Below are 22,703 nucleotides of genomic sequence, written 5' to 3'. Positions count from 1 at the left end.
AACTTTTTTCTTATGGAAAGTTTCAAATACACACACAAGTAGAGAATACTGTAATAAACTCCCATGAACTTATCACCCAACTTTAGCAATAATCGTCATAGTGCAGCACGTAACATTTTGAATGCTACTCTTTTAATTTCTTCAGCTTCATCTTGAACTTGCATATAAGAAATTAATGGTCTGTTCTACCATCAGCCCCTGACCTTGTCCTGACTGATGATATTGAACTTCTCCATTGTCTCTTTCTACAGATGTAGTCAATTTGATTCCTGTGTACTCCATCATGTGTATAGTCGTTGTTTATGTTATTGAAAAAGGTATTTCTGATGAATAAGTCTTTGGTCTTGCAGAATTCTATCATGTGACCTCTGCCGTTGTTTCTATCATTAAGGTCATATGCTCAAGCTACTGATCCTTCTTTGTTTCCAACTTTCCAATTCCAGTTACCATCTTGATTGCATGTTTTATCAATTTTAGATGGTAGCAGTTCATAAAAATCTTCAGTTTCTTCATCTTTGGCACTAGTGGTTGATGTGTAAGTTTGAATAATTGTTGTATTAACTGATTTTCTTTGTAGGTATATGGATATTATCCTGTCATTGACAGCATTGTACTTCAGGATAGATCTTGAAATGTTGTCTTTGAACGATGAATGCAGTGCCATTCCTTCTGAATTTGTCATTCCTGGTATAGTAGACCATATGATTGTCTGATTCAAATGAAAGTACAGCCAGAGTGCTCCTTAGAAATGAGAATACCTTTGACAATGAGACTCTGGTGGTATAGTGGTTAAGTGCTACAGCTGCTAACCAAAGGGCCAGTAGTTCAAATCCCCCAGGTGCTCTTTGGAAACTCTACAGGGCAGTTCTACTCTGTCTTGTAGGGTCATTATGAGTTGGAATTGACTCGATGGCAATGGGTTTGGTTTTGGTTTTTTATACTTCAACTAGTTTACTTTGGACATGTAATCAGTAGGGACCAATCCCTGGAGAAGGATATCATGGTTGGTAAAGTATAAGGTCAGTGAAAAAAGAGGAATATCCTCAGTGAGATGGATTGACACAGTGGCTGTAACAATGGGCTCAAACATACCTACTATTGTGAGGATGGTGCAAGACCAGGCAACGTTTTGTTCTGTTATACATGAGGTTGCTACAAGTCAGAGCCAACTGGATGGCACCTAACAAAACAAATCTTTTAGTTACCATTATATACTAGCAATTTCTTCAATTTATTAAAAAATGTTCAATATCACCATTTATTCATTTATTCATGGAATTAGTATATATTTATTCAGTGCTACCTGTATACTACAGTAGTTAACAAGGCAGACAAGGCCCTGCTTTTAAAAAGCTATTATCAAAAAGTGTCTTGCTGGTAAAAAGGCAATTTCAATATAAGGTAACGTATGTTATTTAGGGTGTGAACTGAGAGTGATAGACGAGAGAAATAAATATAAAACCCAGTTTGGGGGAATCATGGAAGGTTCCTTGTCGTTGTTAGTTGTTAGGTGCCATTGAGTCGGTTCCAACTCATAGTGACCCTGTGTGCCATAGAACAAAACACTGCCCAGTCCTGAGCCATCCTTACAATCTTTGTTATCCCTGAGCTCATTGTTGTAGCCACTGTGTCAATCCATCTCGCTGAGTGTCTTCCTCTTTTTCATTGACCTTCTACTTTACCAAGAATTATGTCCTTCTCCAGGGTCTGATCCCTCCTGACAACACGTCTGATATATATGTAAGACTGAGTCTCACCGTCCTTGCTTCTAAGGAGCATTCTGGTTGTACTTCTTCCAAGACAGATTTGTTTGTTATTTTGGCAGTCCATGGTATATTCAATATTCTTCACCAAAACCACAATTCACAGGCGTCAATTCTTCTTTGGTCTTCATTATTCATTGTCCAGCTTTCACATGCATATGATGCGATTGAAAATACCCATGGATTGGGTCAGGTGCACCTTAGTCTTCAAGGTGACATCTTTGCTTTTCAACACTTTAAAGAGGTCCTCTGCAGCAAATTTGCCCAATGCAATGTGTCTTTTGATTCCTTGACTGCTGCTTCCATGGGTGTTGATTGTGGATCCAAGTAAAATGAAATCCTTAACAACTTCAATCTTGTCTCCGCTTATCACGATGTTGCTCATTAGTCCAGTGGTAAAGATTTTTGTTTTCTTTATGTTAAGGTGTAATCCATACTGAAGGCTGTGGTCTTTGATCTTCATCAGTAAGTGTTTCAAGTCCTCTTCACTTTCTGCAAAAAAGGTTGTGTCATATGCATACCTCAGGTCGTTAATGAGTCTTCCTCCAATTCTGATGCCTCATTCTTCTTCATATAATCCAGCTTTTCAGATTATTTGCTCAGGATACAGATTGAATAAGTACGGTGAAAGGACACACCTTTTAAAGTCACTCACCTTTCTTGATTTTAAACCACTCAGTATCCCCTTGTTCTGTCTGAACTACTGCCTCTTGATCTGTGTACAGGTTCCTCATGAGCACACTTAAGTGTTCTGGAATTCCCATTCTTCACAATGTTATCCATAATTTGTTATGATCCACAACATTTAGGTATTGTTAGGCAATACCTAAACTGAGATCCTCCTAGCTTTCCAGCTCACTCCTTGTGCCCCTTTGGGACCTACAATTTATAATCCTCATCACTTTTTACCAGTGTCCACTCACTTCTTTTACTTTCTCTTTTACTTAGTTTAGCTTCCATGGAACTTCATCACTATCATTCCCTCTTGCACTTTCAACTCCTTTGCTCCTCACTCTCTCATAATATTTAACTAGATAAATCCTAACGCTGCTTATATCCACCTTTCTGTCTCCTCAGTTCCTGCACTTACCCAACTAAATGAGGTGAGAGAAAGGCACACAACCATTTGACTGGTCACAATTTAAATTCACTCTTTACCAGAAAACTTAGGAGGGTCCATATAATCACTATGAAAACTTTCCGCATCGTCCCTTGCCCTTCACCAGGTGACATTCATAGCTTCTAAGCTCTCCAATACTTTTTCTCACACTAACTTCCTCCTGTTTCTCAGGAGATAACCTTGCATCACTGAAAAACTGGAAAGTTCAGAAGAGAAATTCTTCAAACTTCCAACAGCACGGGCACTCATTTACCAGCCTCTGGGCCTATTTATTCTGCCTTCCTCCAGCTCATTTTCCTATCAAAGGCCAACATCTCCTCTCTTGCTCTAGATCCCATTCTATTCAAAAACATCACTTTGGAAATTCTCCTTCCTCCCTCCTGCATCATCAGTTTTTCTCTCTCTACTGCATCAGTCATTGCAGCAATCAAACACACAATAACTTCTCTCATCTTTAAAAAACTCTCTGTAGATCCCACCTCTTCTGCAGGTTCCACCTCATATCTCAACACCTAATTTTAGCAAAACTCTGAAAATTTTGTATAATTTCATTCTCTCCAATTCTGCCTGTCCCATTTTCTCTTGATATTATCCACGAGGCTTTTTTCCCACTTGAAGAACAAGGTCAGAAAACTACTCTTATCATGGCCTTCAATGACTTTTATCTTTCCAGATCTAGTGGTCAGTTCTCATTCTTTATTTTATTTGACCTAGCACATTCTTCTTTGTTGATTCTTCCTCACCTTCTTGACCTCTACAATGGAGTCTTGGAGGAGGACTCTGTCCTCAGACCCCTTTTCTACACTCTCTTCCTTGATGATCTCATTCATCCTCATGACTTTCAGTCCCATTAATGATTCCTAGTTTATACCTCCAGCTTGAATCTTTGCCTTGAACTCCAACTTTTGTATCCAACTATGCACTGACATCTCTTGGAAGTTCAAACTGACATCTCCCGTTGCTTTCCCAAAATCGATTATTAGTCTTCTCCCCATATACCTGCTCTATCCACAGTCCCTCATCACAGTAACTCTATCATCCAGTTACTCAGGCCATAAATATTAGAGTCCCCATTGGTAAATCCTGTTGGCTCTACTTTCCAAAAATATGTCCAAAATTCACTACTCCTTCGCTCCACTGCTAGTATTCTGGTTCCAGTAGAGGCTGACTTATCACGAGCCTAGTAAGGCTTAAGCCTCAGGGTTCTTAATTTGAATGGACTCTGGCAAAGTGTTCCCACGATCTTGTGTTTCTGCAAAATTTGCAGAAGTACCATATTTCACCACAGTAGGTTGAAACTGCTATCTATTTCCACTCTGAATTCTCTGTCACACTCCTACTCACGGTGAGTGAATTGGAGTGGCTGAAGGGATTTATAGCATCCAGCAGAGAGTAGGTCAAATTGGAGATATATGTAGTTTGGGTTTAGTGGAGTTTATGTATGTGATTAATAGTCACTTCCAATTATAGATATGTTATCGCTAGCTGTTGTAATATAGGAATAGCTTCCAGGAATATTCTGGCTGGCTACTTTGCCAGCTCACCCCACTGTTGGGACAGGGGTTATTGAGCAAATAGTCATATCATGAAATGAATGTATTCTATGGTGGCCAGCACTGAAAACATGTTGCTAATAGAAGAAAAACAAGGTTTGAAATGTGTGGAGCCAGAAGCTAGTTTGTGAAAAATTCTCTAATTGTCAGATGTATAAAATTATAAATTTATTTATTTATTAAATAACTGAAAGTTTGATAAAAAATAATGGAATATTCAACAAGAATGATAAAGGTAAAGTGATAAAGTTAATTGTTTTGACATGAAGAAACAAATTATTTAACAATTCATATTATATCAAAAGCATTAATTCATCAAGACAAGATAAATTTTCAATAGAAGTAATGCATTGACTCTTGGGTTATTTGATCACCCAGGTAATGAAGAACAAACCATATGAGTACATTGGAAGACTTTCAAGTTTCTAGCTGACATGAAGTATTGACAGTGACTAACAGTGATAGAGATAACATAAGGTTCATGTTACCCTCAAATGGACAAATAGTGTATGATCTCACTTATATAAAATGTCTAGAATAGGCAAATGCATACAGACAAAAGTTTATTAGTGGTTTCCAGGGGCTGGGGGTAGGGCAGAAGGGGTTATTGCTTAAATGGTACTGAGTTTGTTTGGGTTGATGAGAAACTTTTGGAAATAGTGGTGGTAGCTGCACCACATGGTGAAAGTATTCATGCTATTAAATTATACACTTAGAAATAGTTAAAACTGCAAAGTTTGTGTTATATGTATATATTCCCAAAATAAAATTAAAAAAAAATTCATGTTATCTCAAACCTTATTTGACAATCCTAAAAATTTACATGACAGTACCAATAATGAATTACGAAAGTGAAATAAAGTTTTCTGAGCTATCAGAAGTAAAATAGAAAAAACCAAAACCTATTTTGATTATCCATGTTAGTGGGAAGACTGAATTATCTATTTTTCTTTCAAGGTAATGATATCACAAATTCATTTTCATACATAGAGGTGATCAGAGTATAGATATATTACATATAGACAAAGATATATCATAGAGGAACTACGCAGTTGGTAAAAGTATTGTGTTTTTTTTCCTGGATTTTTGTGGTATTTGTCAAATTAAAAAAAAATTAAACTGTAATTTTCACTTTCTAAAAGTATATTTACTTCTGTACCTAACTTTATACTGTACTTCTATATTTTTTTTCTTAAAGAGGGGCTCTGGGTTCGAGCCACCATTCACTCTCATGTCCTCTGATGGGTGTCCCTGCTCTGCCCTTACCCTCCCAGAGTCTGCTCTTGGCACAGCAACCAGAGTGATGCTTTTAAAAACATGTCTGATAATGTCACACTCTGTTTAAATTCTACAGTGGTTTTCTCTCTCATTTGGAGTAAAAATAGAAGTCCTTAATGGCACCTGTACGGTCTTAAGTGACCTAGCTCCCCAGTACCTCTCTGACAACTCTAGCCCCCACTCACATACTCCAGCCACACTGGACATCCTGGGAATTCTCCTAGGTGTCAGATCCTCAGATTTTCTCCTCTTTGTTGAAAACATTCTCCTCCCATACATCCACCGGGTGTCTGACCCAAGCACCTTCAGGCCTGTCCAGATGTGTCTCTGACCAACCTGCTCAAGGTTGCAACTTTTACCTCTGACACTCTTCTTTTTCTTCCTTGCTCATTTTTCTTCCTCCCTTATGATTGTAAGATAAGTTCTGTATTTTGCTTTCGTATTGTGTGTTGGCTGTTTCCCCCACTAAAATCTAATGTTCTCTGTTTTGTTTGCTGCCGTATGTACTGTGTCTGGATGGATGCCTGACCCGTGGTAGGCATGCAACAAGTATTTGAACGATGAGTAGGGATCAGAGTCATTAGACTAAAGGAGGAAAAGCTGTCAGGAAGGTTCAGGGATGGTGCTATTGACAAAACACACCCAAGTATTTTGGTGAACAAAGTTCAGAGATAAGAGAGCAGGGTCCATATTATTATTATTAGCAGCGTTTTTTTTTCCACTGGATGAGTTTTTTTTTGCCAAATACCATCCTCACCCTCCCCCCTTTTTTTGGCTACTGTATTTCAGAATTTTAAGCAAACAGTTGCAGTAGCTGGGAAATAATATCCCCTGATCCATCCATTAGGAAATTCTGTCATCATTTGTGATGCCATGCAGCTTCCAAAGGGACATCAGCCTGGGGGCTCTGTAATTATCGTAGAACTCCCATATCCGCTAGCCGTTTCGACAGCTCTCCGCTCTGTTACAAAGCTACTAGATCAGAGCATCCACCAATACAATCTTTAGCCATACAAACCTGAGGTACTGTTCTTGCTCCTATGAGCTGTTGGAGATAACCTTGAGTCACAATTGTGTCAGTGGTGGCTGTGATATCGACAAATTCCAAGAGCCTTTGTTTGAAAGGCAATTGGAAGAGAATCTCTTGGGTCTTTCTGCAATAGGGGCAGGTGGCCTTGATGAACACAACCACCTTCCTTGGTTGGATTCTGCTGTTCACAAACTCTTGAGCCATGCTGACAAGCTGCTATCTTCCCGGTGCTATCTCCCTGGTTAATTTGCTTAACTAGTTCCCAGTGTTGATTATGTAGTTTCAAATTTTATTATTTCTTAATGTTTTAGTGTATATTTTTGCCTATAAACCTTATATTTCTTAAGTATTATTACCATAGGCTAGAATTCCAGAAATGGAATAACTGGGACAATAGATATGAATATTTTTAAGGCTTCTGATGTATGTACCAACCATGGTTCAGTCAGAGAACAAAGCTACAGAGGATAATGAAAAAAACACTCATTAAGGGTATTAAAAGGCTTACAGAATCTGAGGAGTTTAGGCCAGCAAAGGGTCTGATGACCCTTCTATGAATGATCAGGAAGCCACCTGCTGAATTGACAAGTGTCCACCACAGCTGTTGGATTCAGAACTATGTTGTGCTGGCTGAGACCCATGCCAGCAAACGGATGCCCCATATTTGACATCCACAAAGGAAGTGAAGGGGCACCAGCAGCTCTATTAACACTGTTATTATAAACCCAGGCCTCCCATCTATGCTTGCCAAAGAGTGGTCCAAGCAGCCAAGAATAGCCTCTGCCTCAATTCCACCTTCCAGATCTCACCAAGGCATTAAACTTTTACCAAATTAAATCATATCTAGAGTTCCAGCTGCAAGTGAGCCTGGAAAATGGAATTTCAGTTTTCTGGTTTTTTTTGCACTAAGTAGGTTAGGATGCTATTTTAGGCTAGAAGGAGATGGGAGTGACTGTTGAGTGCCAATCACAATATATCATAATACATGCAGACTAATTGCTTCTAAGGAGTCCCTGGGTGGCACAAATGGTTAACACACTCGGCTGCCAACCAAAAGGTTGGAGGTTCAAGCCCACTCAGAGGTACCTTGGAAGATAGGCCTGTCAATCTACTTCTGAAAAACCAGCCACTGAAACCCCTGTGGAGCACAGTTCTACTCTGATACCCACGGGGTCACTGTGAGTCAGCTTGACAAGAACAGGTTTGAAATGCTTATAAAAGATTATACAGGTGGTGGACCTATCAGGAATGTTGAAAGTGCTAGTTTCATAGCACTGTGCTCTACAGTTGGGTATAAAACCAAAACACCAAACCTGTTGCTGTTGAGTCGATTCCAACTCATAGTCACCCCATAGGACATGGCAGAACTGCTCCATTGGGCTTCCAAAGAACGGCTGATGAATTTGAACTGCAAACCCTTTGGTTAGCTGCTGAGCTCTGAACCACTGTGCCATCAGGGCTCTGTAGTTGGGTATAGTTACCTAAAAACCTAGGTAGAAAATACATTTTATAGATAAACTATGGTACTACCGTACTGCTTTTGGCATTGTTTGATTACTCATGAGGTTGGTCATTTTCTCAAATGTTTATTAACAGGTTCTGTTGTTTTCTTTTTTTTATGTATCTAGTCATTTCCTTTGCCATGCATTTTTTGTGGTTTCTTTTTTCCCCCTAGGGAATTACATATATATAATATATATGTAGTCTTAAAGTTACTCTTTATTGAATTTGTTGCAAATGTTTTTCCAAATTTGTCGTTTAAGTTTTTGACCTACAGTGTTTAAGTGATTTTCTATCAGTATTTCCATAACTTTCTTCTTCTTTTTTTAATGGCCCAAGTTTAACTATTTTGAATATTTTTGTATATGATCTGGTGAGCGTTCTTTTTTAAAAAAAAAAAAAAAGGCTGATAACAAATTATTCAGTACCATTTACTAATCTTCTTCATCTCCATTGCTTTGTGATTATTTATCATTTATTCAAATGTTTGTATGTACTAAAATCTATTTCTCAGCTATACATTCTGTTTCATTGATTAGTCTATATATTTTGAGCTAAAATGACAGTTTTAAACGCTATAGTTTTTTACTCTATTGAAATATCCAATAGCATTAATCTTTGTTTTCAAATTTTTCTTTAACTTTCTCATCTGCCCAGAGATGATAACAAGGTTTATAACTGCCACTTCACTTGTGCTACGTAAACATTGGAAACCCTGGTGGCATAGTGGTTAAGTGTTATGGCTGCTAACCAAGAGGTCGGCAGTTCAAATCTGCCAGGCACTCCTTCGAAACTCTATGGGGCAGCTCTTCTCTGTCTTATAGGGTCGCTATGAGTCAGAATAGACTTGACGGTACTGGGTACTGGGTATGTAAACATTGCATGTACTAACACTCATCTGTAATTTTACAAATCTTTATTTATCCATACAATTCTTCAGAATTTTTTTAACTTGGAATAGATTAGTATTAAAATTCATTAGTAATAATAATTATCAGAATAAAAATTAATACTCCAAATATAAAATAGATTAGATTAAACAGAATAGAGTCAGACAATGGTATTGTTTAAATACGAACAATAATGTTGTTAATTGCTGTCAAATCAATTCCAACTCATGGTGACCCCATATGTTTCAGAGTAGAACTGAAATCTTACAAAATTACCCTATAAGGTAGGTACAATCATTAAAAACCATTGCTGTTGAATCAATTCCAACTCATAGCAAACCTACAGGACAGAATAGAGCTGCTCCATAGGGTTTCCAAGGAGTGGCTGGTGGATTCAAACTGCCGACATTTTGCTTAGCAGTTGACCTTTTAACCACTGCGCTCTAGTACAAACATTAGGAGAGTATAAACGAATGTTCTGACAAAGGGTAAAACAGATGCCTTATTGTACAGGTTTTCTGTACAGGTCCTTGGAAATCTAAATGGAACTCTTCAAAGGAAGACTGAAGAAACACTGATCCATTTGCACTGTGGTGTTGGAGAAGAATATTGAATATACCATCGATGGCTAGAAGAATGAACAAATCAGTCTTAGAAAAAATACAACTGGAACATTCCTTAGAAGTGAGGATGACAAGACTTCGTCTTGCTTACATTGGACATGTATTCGGGAAAGACTGATCCCTAGAAAAAGTAAAGTAGATAAAAGGTTTACCAAAGGTTTGGTAAAGTAGAGGTCAGAGAAAATGGGGAAAACACCTGATGAGATGAATTGACACAGTGGCTGCAACCATGGGCTCAAACAAACCAATAATTGTGAGGATGGCGCAGGACCGGACAATGTTTCCTTCTGTTATACGTAGGTCCATTATGAGTCACAGGCGACTCTAAGCTAACTAATAATAACAACAATAACAGTATTTTACATGGCGGTTGTTGTCAGGGTGGATAGTTATGAATGGTTATTATTTTCTTTTTACATTGCTAGTATTTTTAGTAGAGTGGTTCCTTGAACCCAGGCCATTTGGGGTGTTCTAGATTAGGCAGGGCTGGAATGTTATTTGAACTGTACATGCAAACACAGCATTACCAGTACTTTATTTTAGGGCAAATTCTAATCTGCTTAAATAAGCTGAAATTCATATTGTAACTGCTATATTTCGTAATCTCCAAAAGTTTGTGACACAATGTGAATAGAACATCTGGTGGGAGTACAGAAAGCAGGCAGACACGAGAATTTTATGGTTTCATAAGATATAAGTGTCATGAATTGAATTAGGTCCCCCCAAAATATGTGTATCAATTTAGCTGGGTCATGATTCCCAGTATTGTGTGGTTGTCCTCCATTATGTGATTGTAATTTTATGTTAAAGAGGATTAGGGTGGGATTGTAATACTCTTACTAAGGTCACATCCCTGATCCAATGTAAAAGGAGTTTCCCTGGAGTATGGCCTGCACTGCCTTTTATCTTACAAAAGAGAAAAGGAAAGGGAAGCAAGCAGAAAGTGAGAGACCTCATACCACTAAGAAAGCAGCACTGAGGGCAGAGTATGTCCTTTGGACCCAGGGTTCCTGTGCGGAGAACATTGATGAGAAGCCCGACAGAGAAAGAAAACCTTCCCCTGAAGCTGATGCCCTGAAGTTGGACTTTTAGCCTACTTTACTGTGAGGAAATGAACTTCTCTTTGTTCAAGCCATCCACTTGTGGTATTTCTGTTATAGCATCACTAAGTAGCTAAGACAATGAGTATGGGCATTTCATTGAAAGTGTTTGGATGGAATTTTTAGTTTTACAGATGTAATCTCATATTTCAATGGGGAGATACCAAAAACATTATTTACTCATTTTATAAGTACATTTATTGAGTGTCTGGTGTATGGCAGAACATAGAACAGCGAGGAAAACACACTGTGGCTGGAAGACACTGAGCAAGGAAATTTGATTTTAGGATGTTTGGTTATTTAATTAGAAGTCATAAAAACAGAATTTAGTGATAGTTTTATAACCATAAATATTTATGTTTGTTTTAAGGACTATTGCTAGGTGTCTGCCAAAAATATATCAGATTTTTAGAAGACCATAGAAATTCATGACACTGGCCTGGCTTCTTATACCACCTAACTTTATTTTACTTTATTACTCTGTCTTTTATTGCCTCTACATTTCAGTAGCAATAACACACACACACACACTCACACTCACCCCACACAAACACTCACCCCCCACAAACACTCACATACCATATTTTATTTACTGAACCCTCCCAGTGCCTTTTCATCCTCTGCACTGAGGCAAAAAGTATTTCATCCTCTCTGACTTGCGTTATATATTAAGCAGACATATCCCTACCTTCCTTGATACCCCAGCTTTATGCCTTATTTCATCAGGAGGTTTTCATGACTTATTATCAACAGTTTTGAGTTTATTAAGTTTACTTGAACTCCAATCTGAATTTTGCTCTTGATACTATAAATATTTTTTACATGTCTACCTTATCTGCCCTACTGAATCATAAATCTTTAAGAGATCTAATCTTCACCTCAAACAAGAAATATGCAGTGGTATAACTTTTACCACCTACAGGTTCTGTATTTAGAAAGTATCAAAAATGAGTCATTATTTTATTTAGAGATCTCCTATTTACAAGGAATAGGAGCACTTGAGCTATCTATTCTATGTAAGGACATAATCACAGACTTCATGGGAGCCTGAGGAAAGAAACTAAAGTATATCTGGGAACTGGATGCCTCTTGTGGTAGCCATGTCTCATGATCTTTCTCTGTTTCACTTTCTCTGAGTCTTTCTTTCTTGAGATTTTTCTGCTTCTCTTTGCATGTATGTAGTCTTTCACTATCTTCTCGATGTCTGTACACTAAGCTTCCTTTATTTGAAATCAAACTTGGTAACATAGACACGTGGCCTTGGTCTCAATATCGTTCTCCTACTTACTACCTTGGACAAGTTTCTAATTCCTTTTGCCTCGTGTTTTCATAAGTAAAATAGTAGTGGAACTTGCTAATAGTGGTAATTACATCACAGGATAAGTGAACGCAGAATGTAATACACAAAATAAGTACCATATAAATGGTGACCCTTATTATTAGTACATATGATTTTCATTTCCTCATAACTTCGGCTTGCCCATGGACCATTATCATAGTTGCCCTGATACTTTCTACAAGATGGCTCTGTCTCTGATTTTAACTCAGCCCCACATTCTCAAGAGAAAATCTCTTAGGCTCAGTTTATCTTTCTAGGCTGGACTACATTGGTATCCCCTTTGTCAGGCCAGAGGATTGGCTGCACCTTGGGTTAATGCCGTCCTCTGATCCAATCCACCATGAATGGGGCTTAGGGGTAGAATATCACAATATGTCTGCTGCTCTCACAGGTGTGGCCAGTCAGTTTCCCAGTTTCTGACAGAAGGAAGGATGGACAGCAGCCACCATAAAATACATTCATTATATATGCATATATTGAAAAAAGATGTAAATGAATATACTATGTTTATGGAAATAGTGATTTCTAGCAAGTTTTTATAAATGGAATCATGACTTTCTTTGAATTTACTTTATAACTTCAAAGATATAATCTATGGACTTCTTACTATTACTACCATGTATGCTTTAAATCTGGCAAAGACACGGCACCAGGGTGTATACAAAGTGCACAAAGTTTGGAGCCAGGCATTCTGAATGAGTTCTGGTCCCTCTCCTCACCTCTAGGTTAATCCTGGGCAAGGACTGAGACCTCTCTGAAACTTCACATTTTTGTCTCTCATCTGAAAACAGGGACAAAAATATCCTTCTCACAGAATGTAAAATATTAGTTATTGTTATAAATATACTCCTTTACAAGGATTAGCTTCCCTGGAGAGTTCTTACTGAAAAACTCAGCACCAGACCTTAGAAACAGAATACATCATGATCACAATAGATAAAATGCCCTTTTTTTTTAATGTCTATATTTGCCAGATTCAAAAGACTAGCAGTACAGAGGGAAAAAAAAAAAATCAATGGCAGAGTAGAGATGACAATGAATTATAAGTGATATTTAAGAGCAGCAGTTCAATACTAAGCTGGAAATAATAAAATTCTAGTGGTTTCTTTAAAACAAGGATTTGGGCCTCATAAAAGAGAAAAAAGGATCCATTCTGAAAATTTGAATATGTTGGGGTCAGGTATAGCAGGGCTTAACTGTTACATCATTTTTAAAAATCACAAATTAACATTTTCTAGTATTATTTTGTGTATTAATAACTAGGCATAGGATGCATGTTGAGAACCAGCTTGTAGTAAGTAGTTGACTGTATAGAGTATGATTTGAAGGGTACAGAAGGCCTCTGTTCCAAATCACTCTTCCATTACCTTGATCAATTCTGTATTATTGATTCTTCTTGAGAAGATACATTTAAGCTAAGCTAAGTCACTGTGCTTTGTGAGAGATGTGATTATCTGATGAATAATGCCAACCATTTTTATTTAGCAAATATTACCAAATGTGTTTGTAGAACAGACTCGTTCTGAGCCAGACTGCGTGCATTTAACTTCCAGATCCACAATTTACTAACGCTGTGTCTACACACCTCACCTTTAAGATGGCAATAATAAGGGTACTTTATAGCCACACACTTTGTAGGGTTGAGTGAGCTAATATGTATACAGACTGTGTAAGCATCAGATCCTATTATGTTAATAAGATGAGAGGAAAGCTCTGGAAAATGGAATAATGTCTTGGTGGTGGTGGTGGTGGTGTGTGTGTGTGTGTACACATATGTGCTTGTAGAGGGCAGCCAAGGCACATCATAAAGACATCAAGTCCAAGAACAATTGAGAGAACTAGAAAATAAAATGAAGAGGCCACCCAGAAGGTTACTGGCATCAATTATTAATGTTCCCTTTGTCAAAATTTAACAGAGAATCATCCCAGCCTCTGATTAATATACCTACCTTACCACCGTGGCTGCCAGAGAAAGATTAGTTTAAACCTTCCTCTTGTCTTTTGGTCCACTAACGCTTTTGTTTGTAAGATAGAGTTTTCTGGTTCCTAGTTAGTTATTTTCTTCCCCTTCAGTTCCATTCATTTAACTATTTACGTAAGCGATAAGATTATGTTGTTGTTAGGTGCTATGAAGTCCACTGGACTCATTGTGACCTTATGTACAACAGAAGAAAACACTGCCCAGTCCTGTGCCATCCTCACAACCCTTGTTATACTTGAGCCCATTTTTGTAGCCACTGTATCAATCTCTTTGCATCAATCTATCTCATTCAGGGTCTTCCTCTCTCACACTGACCCTCTGCCAAGTGTGATGTCCTTCTCCAGGGACTGATCCCTCCTGATAACATGTCCAAAGTATGTGAGACTTTGTCGCACGATCCTGGCTTCTTAAAAGCATTCTGGCTGTACTTCTTCCAAGACAGATTTGTTTATTCTTCTGGCAGTCCAAGGTTTATTCACTATTCTTCACCATCACCATAATTGAAAGGCATCGATTCTTCTTCAGTCTTCCGTATTCATTGCCCAGTTTTCACATGCATATGAGACAAGAGAAAATACCATAACTTAGGTCAGGCGCATCTTAGACCTCAAAGTGACATCTTTGCTTTTCAACAATTTAAAGAGGTCTTTTGCAGCAGATTTGCCCGATGCAATATGTCATTTGATTTCTTGACTGCTGCTTCCATGGACTTTGATTGCGGATCCAAGTAAAATGAAATCCTTGACAACTTCAATCTTTCCTCTGTTTATGATGATATTGCTTACTGGTCCAGTTGTGAGGATTTTTGTTTTCTTTACGCTGAGGTGTAATCCATACTGAAGGCTATGGTCTTTGATCTTCATCAGTAAGTGCTTCAATTCCTCTTCAATTTCAGCAAGTAAGGTTTTGTCATCTGCGTATCTCAGGTTGTTAATGAGCCTTCCTCTAACCCTGATGCCACATTCTTCTTCAGGTAGTTCAGCTTCTTGGATTATTCGCTCAGCATACTGATTGAATAGGTATGGTGAAATGATACAACCCTGAGGGACACCTTTCCTGATTTTAAACCACGCGGTATCCCCTTGTTCTGTTTGAATGACTGCTTCTTGGTCTATGTACACGTTCTGCATGAGCATAATTAAGTTTTCTGAAATTCCTGTTGTTTGCAATGTTATCCATAATTTGTTATGAAACACACAATCGAGTGCCTTTGCATGGTCAATAAAACACAGGTAAATATCTTTCTGGTATTCTCTCCTTTTAGCCAAGATCCCTCTGACATCAGCAATGATATCCCTGGTTCCATGTCCTCTTTTGAATCCAGCTTGAATTTCTGGCAGTTCCCTGTTGAGGTACTGCTGCAACAGCTTATGAATGATCTTCAGCAAAATTTTACTTGAGTGTGATATTAATGATATTGTTTGATAATTTCCACATTCTCTTGGAGGACTTTTCTTTGGAACAGGCACAAATATGGGTCTCTTTCAGCTGATTGGCCAGGTAGTTGTCTTCTAAATTTTTTGGCAGAGATGAACGAGTACTTCTAGCACTGCATCTGTTTGTTGGAACATCTCACTTGGTATCCGTCTGTTACCACCCATCTGTCAGTTCATCGTACTGTGGTGGCTTGCATGTTGCTGTGATACTGGAAGCTGTGCCACCAATAGGAATCTAAAAGACTGCTAAATGCCACCTTGTACCTATATAAGAACATCTGGTGATTGTGAAGCTCTCTCAAAAAAACAGTGATGGAAGTAAATCTTCATTCCGGGCACATTATCATTGTTACTCTGTATCAGAGGGTGAAATGGCTGACAGTGCTTATCTGAGAACTGATTTCCCACAGTTTCATTCTCAGTTCTATCACTTTGTGTATTGATAGCCACCGTGACCACTTAGCATTAGTCAGTGAAACAACTGAAATGTTACTTTTTTTTTGGTGTGACATTTGAAAAGATGAAGGCTCAGTGCAATACTTAGGGTTGGGTTTGGTTTCAGCTATCAGTAAAACTCAAATAATGGTGGTTTAATCAAAGAAGTAGTTTGTTTCTCTCATTAAATCCAGGATCTTTTAATGGGAGCAAAACTATCTCTCCTTCTTAAAGTGCTCAAAGACATATCTTGATACTCCACCATCCATGGTCTCCATTCCCCAAATCAAGTCATATTGTCTCCACAGGGGCAGATTATCCAATATGCAAGGCAAGCACAATGCTTACCTTGCTTACCAGATCATCTGTAGTGAACAGTCTCACATGGGTTTTGCCGAATCAAAGACGAAACCCTTGTGAAGTTGATCACTACAAATTAGTAAGTAAGCACAGGTAAGCCTGTGCTTACCTTGCTTACTGGGCCATCTATCTCTGTCAGGGATAGTAAATTTGAAGAGACTTTGGCTCTGTAGGAAGATGCTGTAGGGGACAGGTGCCAGCCATACCTAGACGCAGAATCTTTGATGTGGTGAGAAAAATGTGAGATTGTTCACCGAAGATGATCCAGTAAGCAAGGTAAGCATTGTGCTTACCTTGCCTATTGATAATCTGCCCCTGTACAGTGTCCACGTCAGACATCAGGAATGAAGAGAAGGAGAAGGGCTTGTTTCCATCATTTTAGGACACTTTATGGTGCTTCGCACACCACTTTCCTCAATTCCCACTGGCCAGAACTTAGTCACATGGCTATGCCTATCTGTAAGGAAAACTGAGAACTGTAGTCTTTATTCTGCACAGCCATGGGCCCAGGAAGAAGGGAGACCAGCAGCCTTGTCATATTGGGTCTAGGGTGGCCAGGAGTCAACCTATAAAATTAGATGAACATGCAGTATGCCCTTTTTTGTTCATATAAATGTTTCTGAACAATGTGAAACTGATCAGTTTCTTAAAATGTAACAATTAATTATCATAAAAGGAACTCATTATTTTAATCAATGAATTAAAAATTCATGAAAAAGAAAGATGAAGTTATAGTAATATGTTTGGCTTCCTAAACAGTTATTTATTAAATTCCCAAGGGAGTTCCCCAGAGGGTCAGCTCCATCCCTGACTGGAGGATTAATTCCATCCGAGCTAGAAGAAATTTAAGAAAGTCTAGGTCTATAGCTTGGAGCCCTCATGGTGCAGTGATTAAGAGCTACAGCGAGCTGTGGCTGCTAACCAAAAGGTTGGCAGTTGGAATCCACCACCTGCTCCTTAGAAACTCTACAGGGCAATTCAATTATGTCATATAGGGTCGCTTTGAGTCAGAATCAATTCAACGGCAATATGTTTGGTTATGTTTTTTTTTTTGTTTAGGTGACAGGTTCAGGAACTCATTCTAAGTCTTATTTGCATGATGCATAAAACAAAACCTATGTACTTACGGTTGTTTAGACAGCTGAAGGTGAAGTAGTTGGCAGCAGGCAAACATTCCTCATGGTAGCTGAAGCTACAGATTGAATTTGGGGCTGATAGATGCACAGTACAGATGGATTTTCCCACAGGAGCATAACTGCATGCCATCCGAATTCATCATCTTGTAAATTAAGCCAGGCATACTTAAGGTTATTGGCGCTCCAGTCCATGATAGGTGGCGTCAATGGCCAGAGCAAGCCAGACATGCATTTTTTGGCTTAAAAATAGTTCTTTGACTTTGCTGTTTACAAATATTCAAATGAAAATGTGCTCTTTCCTTTCGGAAAAGAAACTACCAAGGCACAATGGCTAAAAGTTTAGACTTTGGATTCAGGAAGGTCTCAGAGTGCCCTGGTCCCTTAACTAAACAGCTATGGTACCTTGGGAAAGCTGCTTCATCTCCTTAAACATCAGTTTTCTTATCTTTAAAATGGGGATAATATCAATACTTTTTTCATCAGGTTATTGTGAAGAGTAAAAGAAAGAATTCATTCAAATACTTAGCATACTACCTGACACACTTTAATAAATATCAGCTTTAAAAACAATGTAGCTACAATTTCACTGTGGTTTATAACATGAAGCAAGTGTTCATTTTAGAAAACCATAGTACTCTAAAATGAAACAGAAAATTCCTGATTCTTAGCAAGCTCTGACACTGTACTGTAATAAGCGCCATTACGCTGGTGTTTATAGTTTAGTTTTGTGGATGGTGAGAAGTTGGGGGAAATAAGCTGGGTTCAGTAAAGAAATCAAAAAAGAGCTGGGCTGAGTTAGTTCTCCACCTAAACCTGGATTCTAATCTCCAAAATCTCATTTTAAGCCTGTCGTGATTGATTTGATTTCTGGTACAACTGGCTATTACCATAGCTACTTCAAGCTGTGAAACCAGCAAAGGTCTTGCTTCATTCAACAAAGCAGAGAGAGCCAGTTCTCACCTGGTATTTCAAACGGGTATTAGGTAAAGCTTTGTCACTCACAGCTTTGTCCATGGATAGGCTGGTTTTTCAGAAGTAGATCATCAGGCCTTTTTTGTCTGAGGAGCTTCTGGGTGGATTCAAAACCCGCATTCTTTTCGTTAATAGCTGAGTGCTTAACTGTTCGTGTGACCCAGAGACTCCTATCTTCCTATGAGTGAACTTAAAAAAAAAGAATCTAAAGTCAGAAATGGGTTGCTTCATGTTCTTAGTAATGAAAAACGCGCTTCAATTCAAGAATTGAAATAGCCTTGAATAACAGGCTTGCAAAACTCAAGCCCTTCTCAAACCTGACTTCCTGCTTCACTTATTTTTTTCTTACTCTATGACAGCTGTACCAGAGGTAAGATCGGCTTAGGGTTCAGCTGCAGGTTTGTTCCTGGGAAGTGGGATTGAAGTATTGTGAAATAAAATTCAAACTGGTGCTCTTTGAAACCAGACTACCACTTAAAAAAGAATTTCTTTTCCTCCTTCAACTAACAGAGCAATAAAAATTAGGAAAATGGAAAGAATAGTGTTCTTCTGACAGCACTAGACTTGATGATCATTTTTCTTACTTTGTGTCCCTCTAGTGCTCTGAAGTGAAAAGTGCATGGATAATTTATATGGAGATATGTCCAACTTCATAAATTTGTTCATTAAAAAGGAATTGGTTAGATTGACGCTTTTTGTTCATTTTGAGATGTGAGCTTATGTTTGGACCATATTGCTCCACATTTCCTCCCACCCCATTGCCACTGCCACTGCCACATCCCCGTTACCACCAAACACCTTTCAACCTAGTAGGACTCAGGGTCTAAAGAGCCAAGCGGGTGATCATGTTTATTTCCATGTCTTCTGCTTGGTCCTTGGTTTAACACAATCAAATACTGTTATAGCACATAGTAAATTTTTTTTTTTTAACTGTGAAAATAGATCAACAATTGGATCCTGGGTTTTGAGCACTCTATTTTTGACTCAGAGATGCCATCCTTGCTCTGTTTCTGGTCATTCTTGGGCATCTGAAGCAGTAGGTGTCTGTCTTTCCGTTGGTCTTAGGGAGGGATCATTCAGGCCTTGGTACAATAGTAAGAACCACGACTTTCTGGAAGAATTACTACTTTGCTGATACTCTAAATGAGGCTGAATGTGTTGTGGGCAGGTGCTCTGGAACTGTGATTCGAAGCCACATAGATTTCCTTTTTGAGGGATGTGGGGTATGTATGACCAAATGATATTTTCATGGTATTTTCCAGGGTTTGATGATCTCAGTTCATATTGGACAACATCCCACAATAACAGGCCCATTAATCAGAGAATCTAGATGTGAGGAGCAGTCAGTGACGCTTTTGTTCTCTTCTCAAAAAAGAGGGTACTGGAATAGCAGAGAAACATATGGATTCCTTGGAGCTTGTCCAATCCTGGTCTTTTGTTGTCTCAAATGTTTGGCCAGATGCCTCATCTTCTCCCTCTTTTCCAGTCCTCTGTTAGTTGCCGCCAAGTTGGCTCTAACTCATGGCCACCCTAAGCACAACATAATGAAATGTTGTCTGGTCCTGTGCCATCTTCATGATCACTGATATGCTTGAGTCCATTATTGCGGCTACTGTGTGTTTTGAATGCCTTCCAACATAAAGGGCTCATCTTCCAGCACTATACTGGACAATATTCTGTTGTGATCCATAATATTTTCATTGGCTAATTTTTGGAAGTAGGCCACCAGGCCTTTTGCTATCTGTCTTAGTCTGGAAGCTCTGCTGAAACCTCCCACCGTGAGTGACCCTGCTGGTATTTGAAATACTGGTGGTAAAGCTTCTAGTATCACAGTGGCACCCAAGCCACCACAGGATGACAAACCGACAGATGCGTGGTTGTTGCCTATCTTTTACCAGATAATTATTAGGTGACACAATAAAACAGCATCACTCTGATTTTAGTCAATCACTTCCCTAGTATTTTCTTGAAGCTCAAGATAAAATTGTTATTCTGCAACTAGCATCCTGGATATTTAGAATTGGAACAGGCAAAGCTGGGATGAAGTAAATTGGATAAGTTTTCTTTGGCATCTTGGCAGTAATTTTCAAAAGGAGGCTGTGTATTTATTATTATTATTATTTGGCATGACTTTTGTTTTACTCATTCTGTAGTTCCACCTTTTATTTTGGGCAATACTTTTTCCATTATGCCCGGCATCCATGCTGGTCAGTTTAGAGAAAAAAATGAGTAACTTTAATTCTTGGCATCAGGCAGAAAAATAATGCCCAAATTATTGATTTTCAGTGCAGATTGTTGGTTGTTAGGTTACAACCACCACAGAGCAATCAGACCACTCCAAAATGTTTGTATTTCATTTATCTTCAACTGAGGAAACAGAGCCTTTCATAAGATAAAATACATATGAACTCTTTACTTAAAAAAATTATTCCAATTCTCTTACCACATACTACCAACTTCATTTTTTAATGGAAATAACACATTAAAATCACCAATTTAGGATCTTCAGCTATCACTTGACTGTAGGCCTCAAATTTAGGATGGAAATGTTTCAGAAGATTTAAGTCTTAATTTTAAAATACAGTGACAAGTGTGTGGGTTTTGGATGTAGACAGCCTTTGGGTTGAAAACATGCTCCATTACTTACTAGCACTGAGAACTCTCTGAAGCCAAAGGGTCCACAAACATACGGGTTTTCGCTTTCCTTTTTGCCATTCTGCCTGCAAGGTCAAGCACATTGCTTGGTACATAGTAAAAGTTCAAATACAATTGGTGACTACAGGAGTACTAATGGTTTTTTCTGTGAGTAAAATTCTCTTTGAGTTAGTACTTGAAAAGATGAAACATGACTCAGAGGTCTGACGTCAGTCCCTTGCTTCCTACTTGCTGTTAGATTGGTCACAGTTGAACATACCACTTAAATTGTTGCTGAATCCATTTCCTTATTGGTTGGTTAAATGAGGTCAGCAATACACCTAATATTAGATGCTTTGTAAGATTGAATACATAAAGGAACCCTCAGCATTCAGAGCCTAAAAAAGGAAAAGAGTCATTGAGCCTACAGATAAGGGATCATGTTTTGCTGCTAAAACCTTCAGTTGTATCAAACCCAAAACCAAACCCATTGCTGTAGAGTTGATTTTGACTCATAGTGACCCTATAGGACAGAGTAAAACTGCCCATAGGATTTCCAAGGAGCAGTTGGTGGACTCGAACTGCCCACGTTTGGTTAGCAGTAAAGAAGCTCTTAACCACTACACCACCAGCGTGTATACTCTCCTCTACATTCTGTGACCCATAATCTTCAATGAAGCACCAAAATTAAACTTGAGTCTTATAACCAATGAAGTTAGTTCTCAAAGTCTTTCCATACTTGGAGAGAAATCAGGCAGAATGTCAAGTATACTTACCTTGTATAGCTCAAATGGAATAGGCTGCCTTTCAGTTCCCTTAATTTCATCAACCTTACTATGTGACTGGCCCTGAACTAGGCACTGGAGAACTCAAAGGCAAACACAGCTATTTCATATTCAAAAACTGTACAGTACAATTGAGAAGACTAACATGAATACAAACAAAACATAATATCATATAATAATAATGGAATATGTATAAAAATAATGGTGACTGTCACACACAGGAAGGTGTTGCAGAGATTGGTGAAAGATAATTCCAAACCAAATCTGTTGTTGTCAAGTCAATTCTAACTCATAGTGACCCCATAGGACAGAGTAGAACTGCCCCATAGCAGAGTTTCCAAGGCTATAATCTTTGTAGGAGCAGACTGCCATGTCTTTCTCCCATCAAGTGTTCGGTGGGTTCGAACCACTGACCTTTCAGTTAATAGCTGAGTGCTTTAACCACTGTACTGCCAGGGTCCCTATAAAGATCCTTACTACACCATTTTAATTTTCTCCTCTTTCTTAGAATATCACCCCAATTTTATACAAGAAGGCAAAATGCCCTGCTAAAAAAACTTTATTTTTCGTCCTCCCTTGCAGCTTGATGATTAAGTTCTGGTTAACGAGATGCGAGTGGAAGTTTTGGGGTTGTACTTCTGGGAAGTCTCCTTAACACAAGGACAGAAGGCTGGGACTTGCTGGCTGGAATGCGGATGTGATGGACCTTAGGTCCAGGAGAAATTCTGAAGCATAATGTGATCCCAAGGATGGAAGCCAGGTATGAAG

The 22,703-nt window shown here is 38.5% G+C and overlaps 2 protein-coding genes across 2 annotated transcripts in view; one reads left to right on the top strand and one right to left on the bottom strand.

Moving 5' to 3' along the window:
- Positions 1-22,703, top strand: part of SCEL (sciellin) — a 210,237-nt gene that overhangs the window by 38,166 nt on the left and 149,368 nt on the right. The window lies entirely within an intron of this gene.
- Positions 6,283-7,010, bottom strand: LOC111750432 (glutaredoxin-1-like). Its single transcript, XM_023547277.2, has one exon. The coding sequence runs from the start codon at positions 6,946-6,948 to the stop codon at positions 6,679-6,681; it is 270 nt and encodes an 89-aa protein (XP_023403045.1). The 5' UTR covers positions 6,949-7,010; the 3' UTR covers positions 6,283-6,678.

Source organism: Loxodonta africana, chromosome 17 (genome assembly GCF_030014295.1).
Source record: "Loxodonta africana isolate mLoxAfr1 chromosome 17, mLoxAfr1.hap2, whole genome shotgun sequence".
In the NCBI taxonomy this organism is placed as follows: Eukaryota; Metazoa; Chordata; class Mammalia; order Proboscidea; family Elephantidae; genus Loxodonta; species Loxodonta africana.
This window is presented reverse-complemented; position numbering and strand designations above follow the sequence as displayed.

Excerpts from the sequence above, each read along its gene's own strand:
- LOC111750432 (XM_023547277.2), bottom strand. The coding sequence starts at position 6,948 with ATGGCTCAAGAGTTTGTGAACAGCAGAATCCAACCAAGGAAGGTGGTT.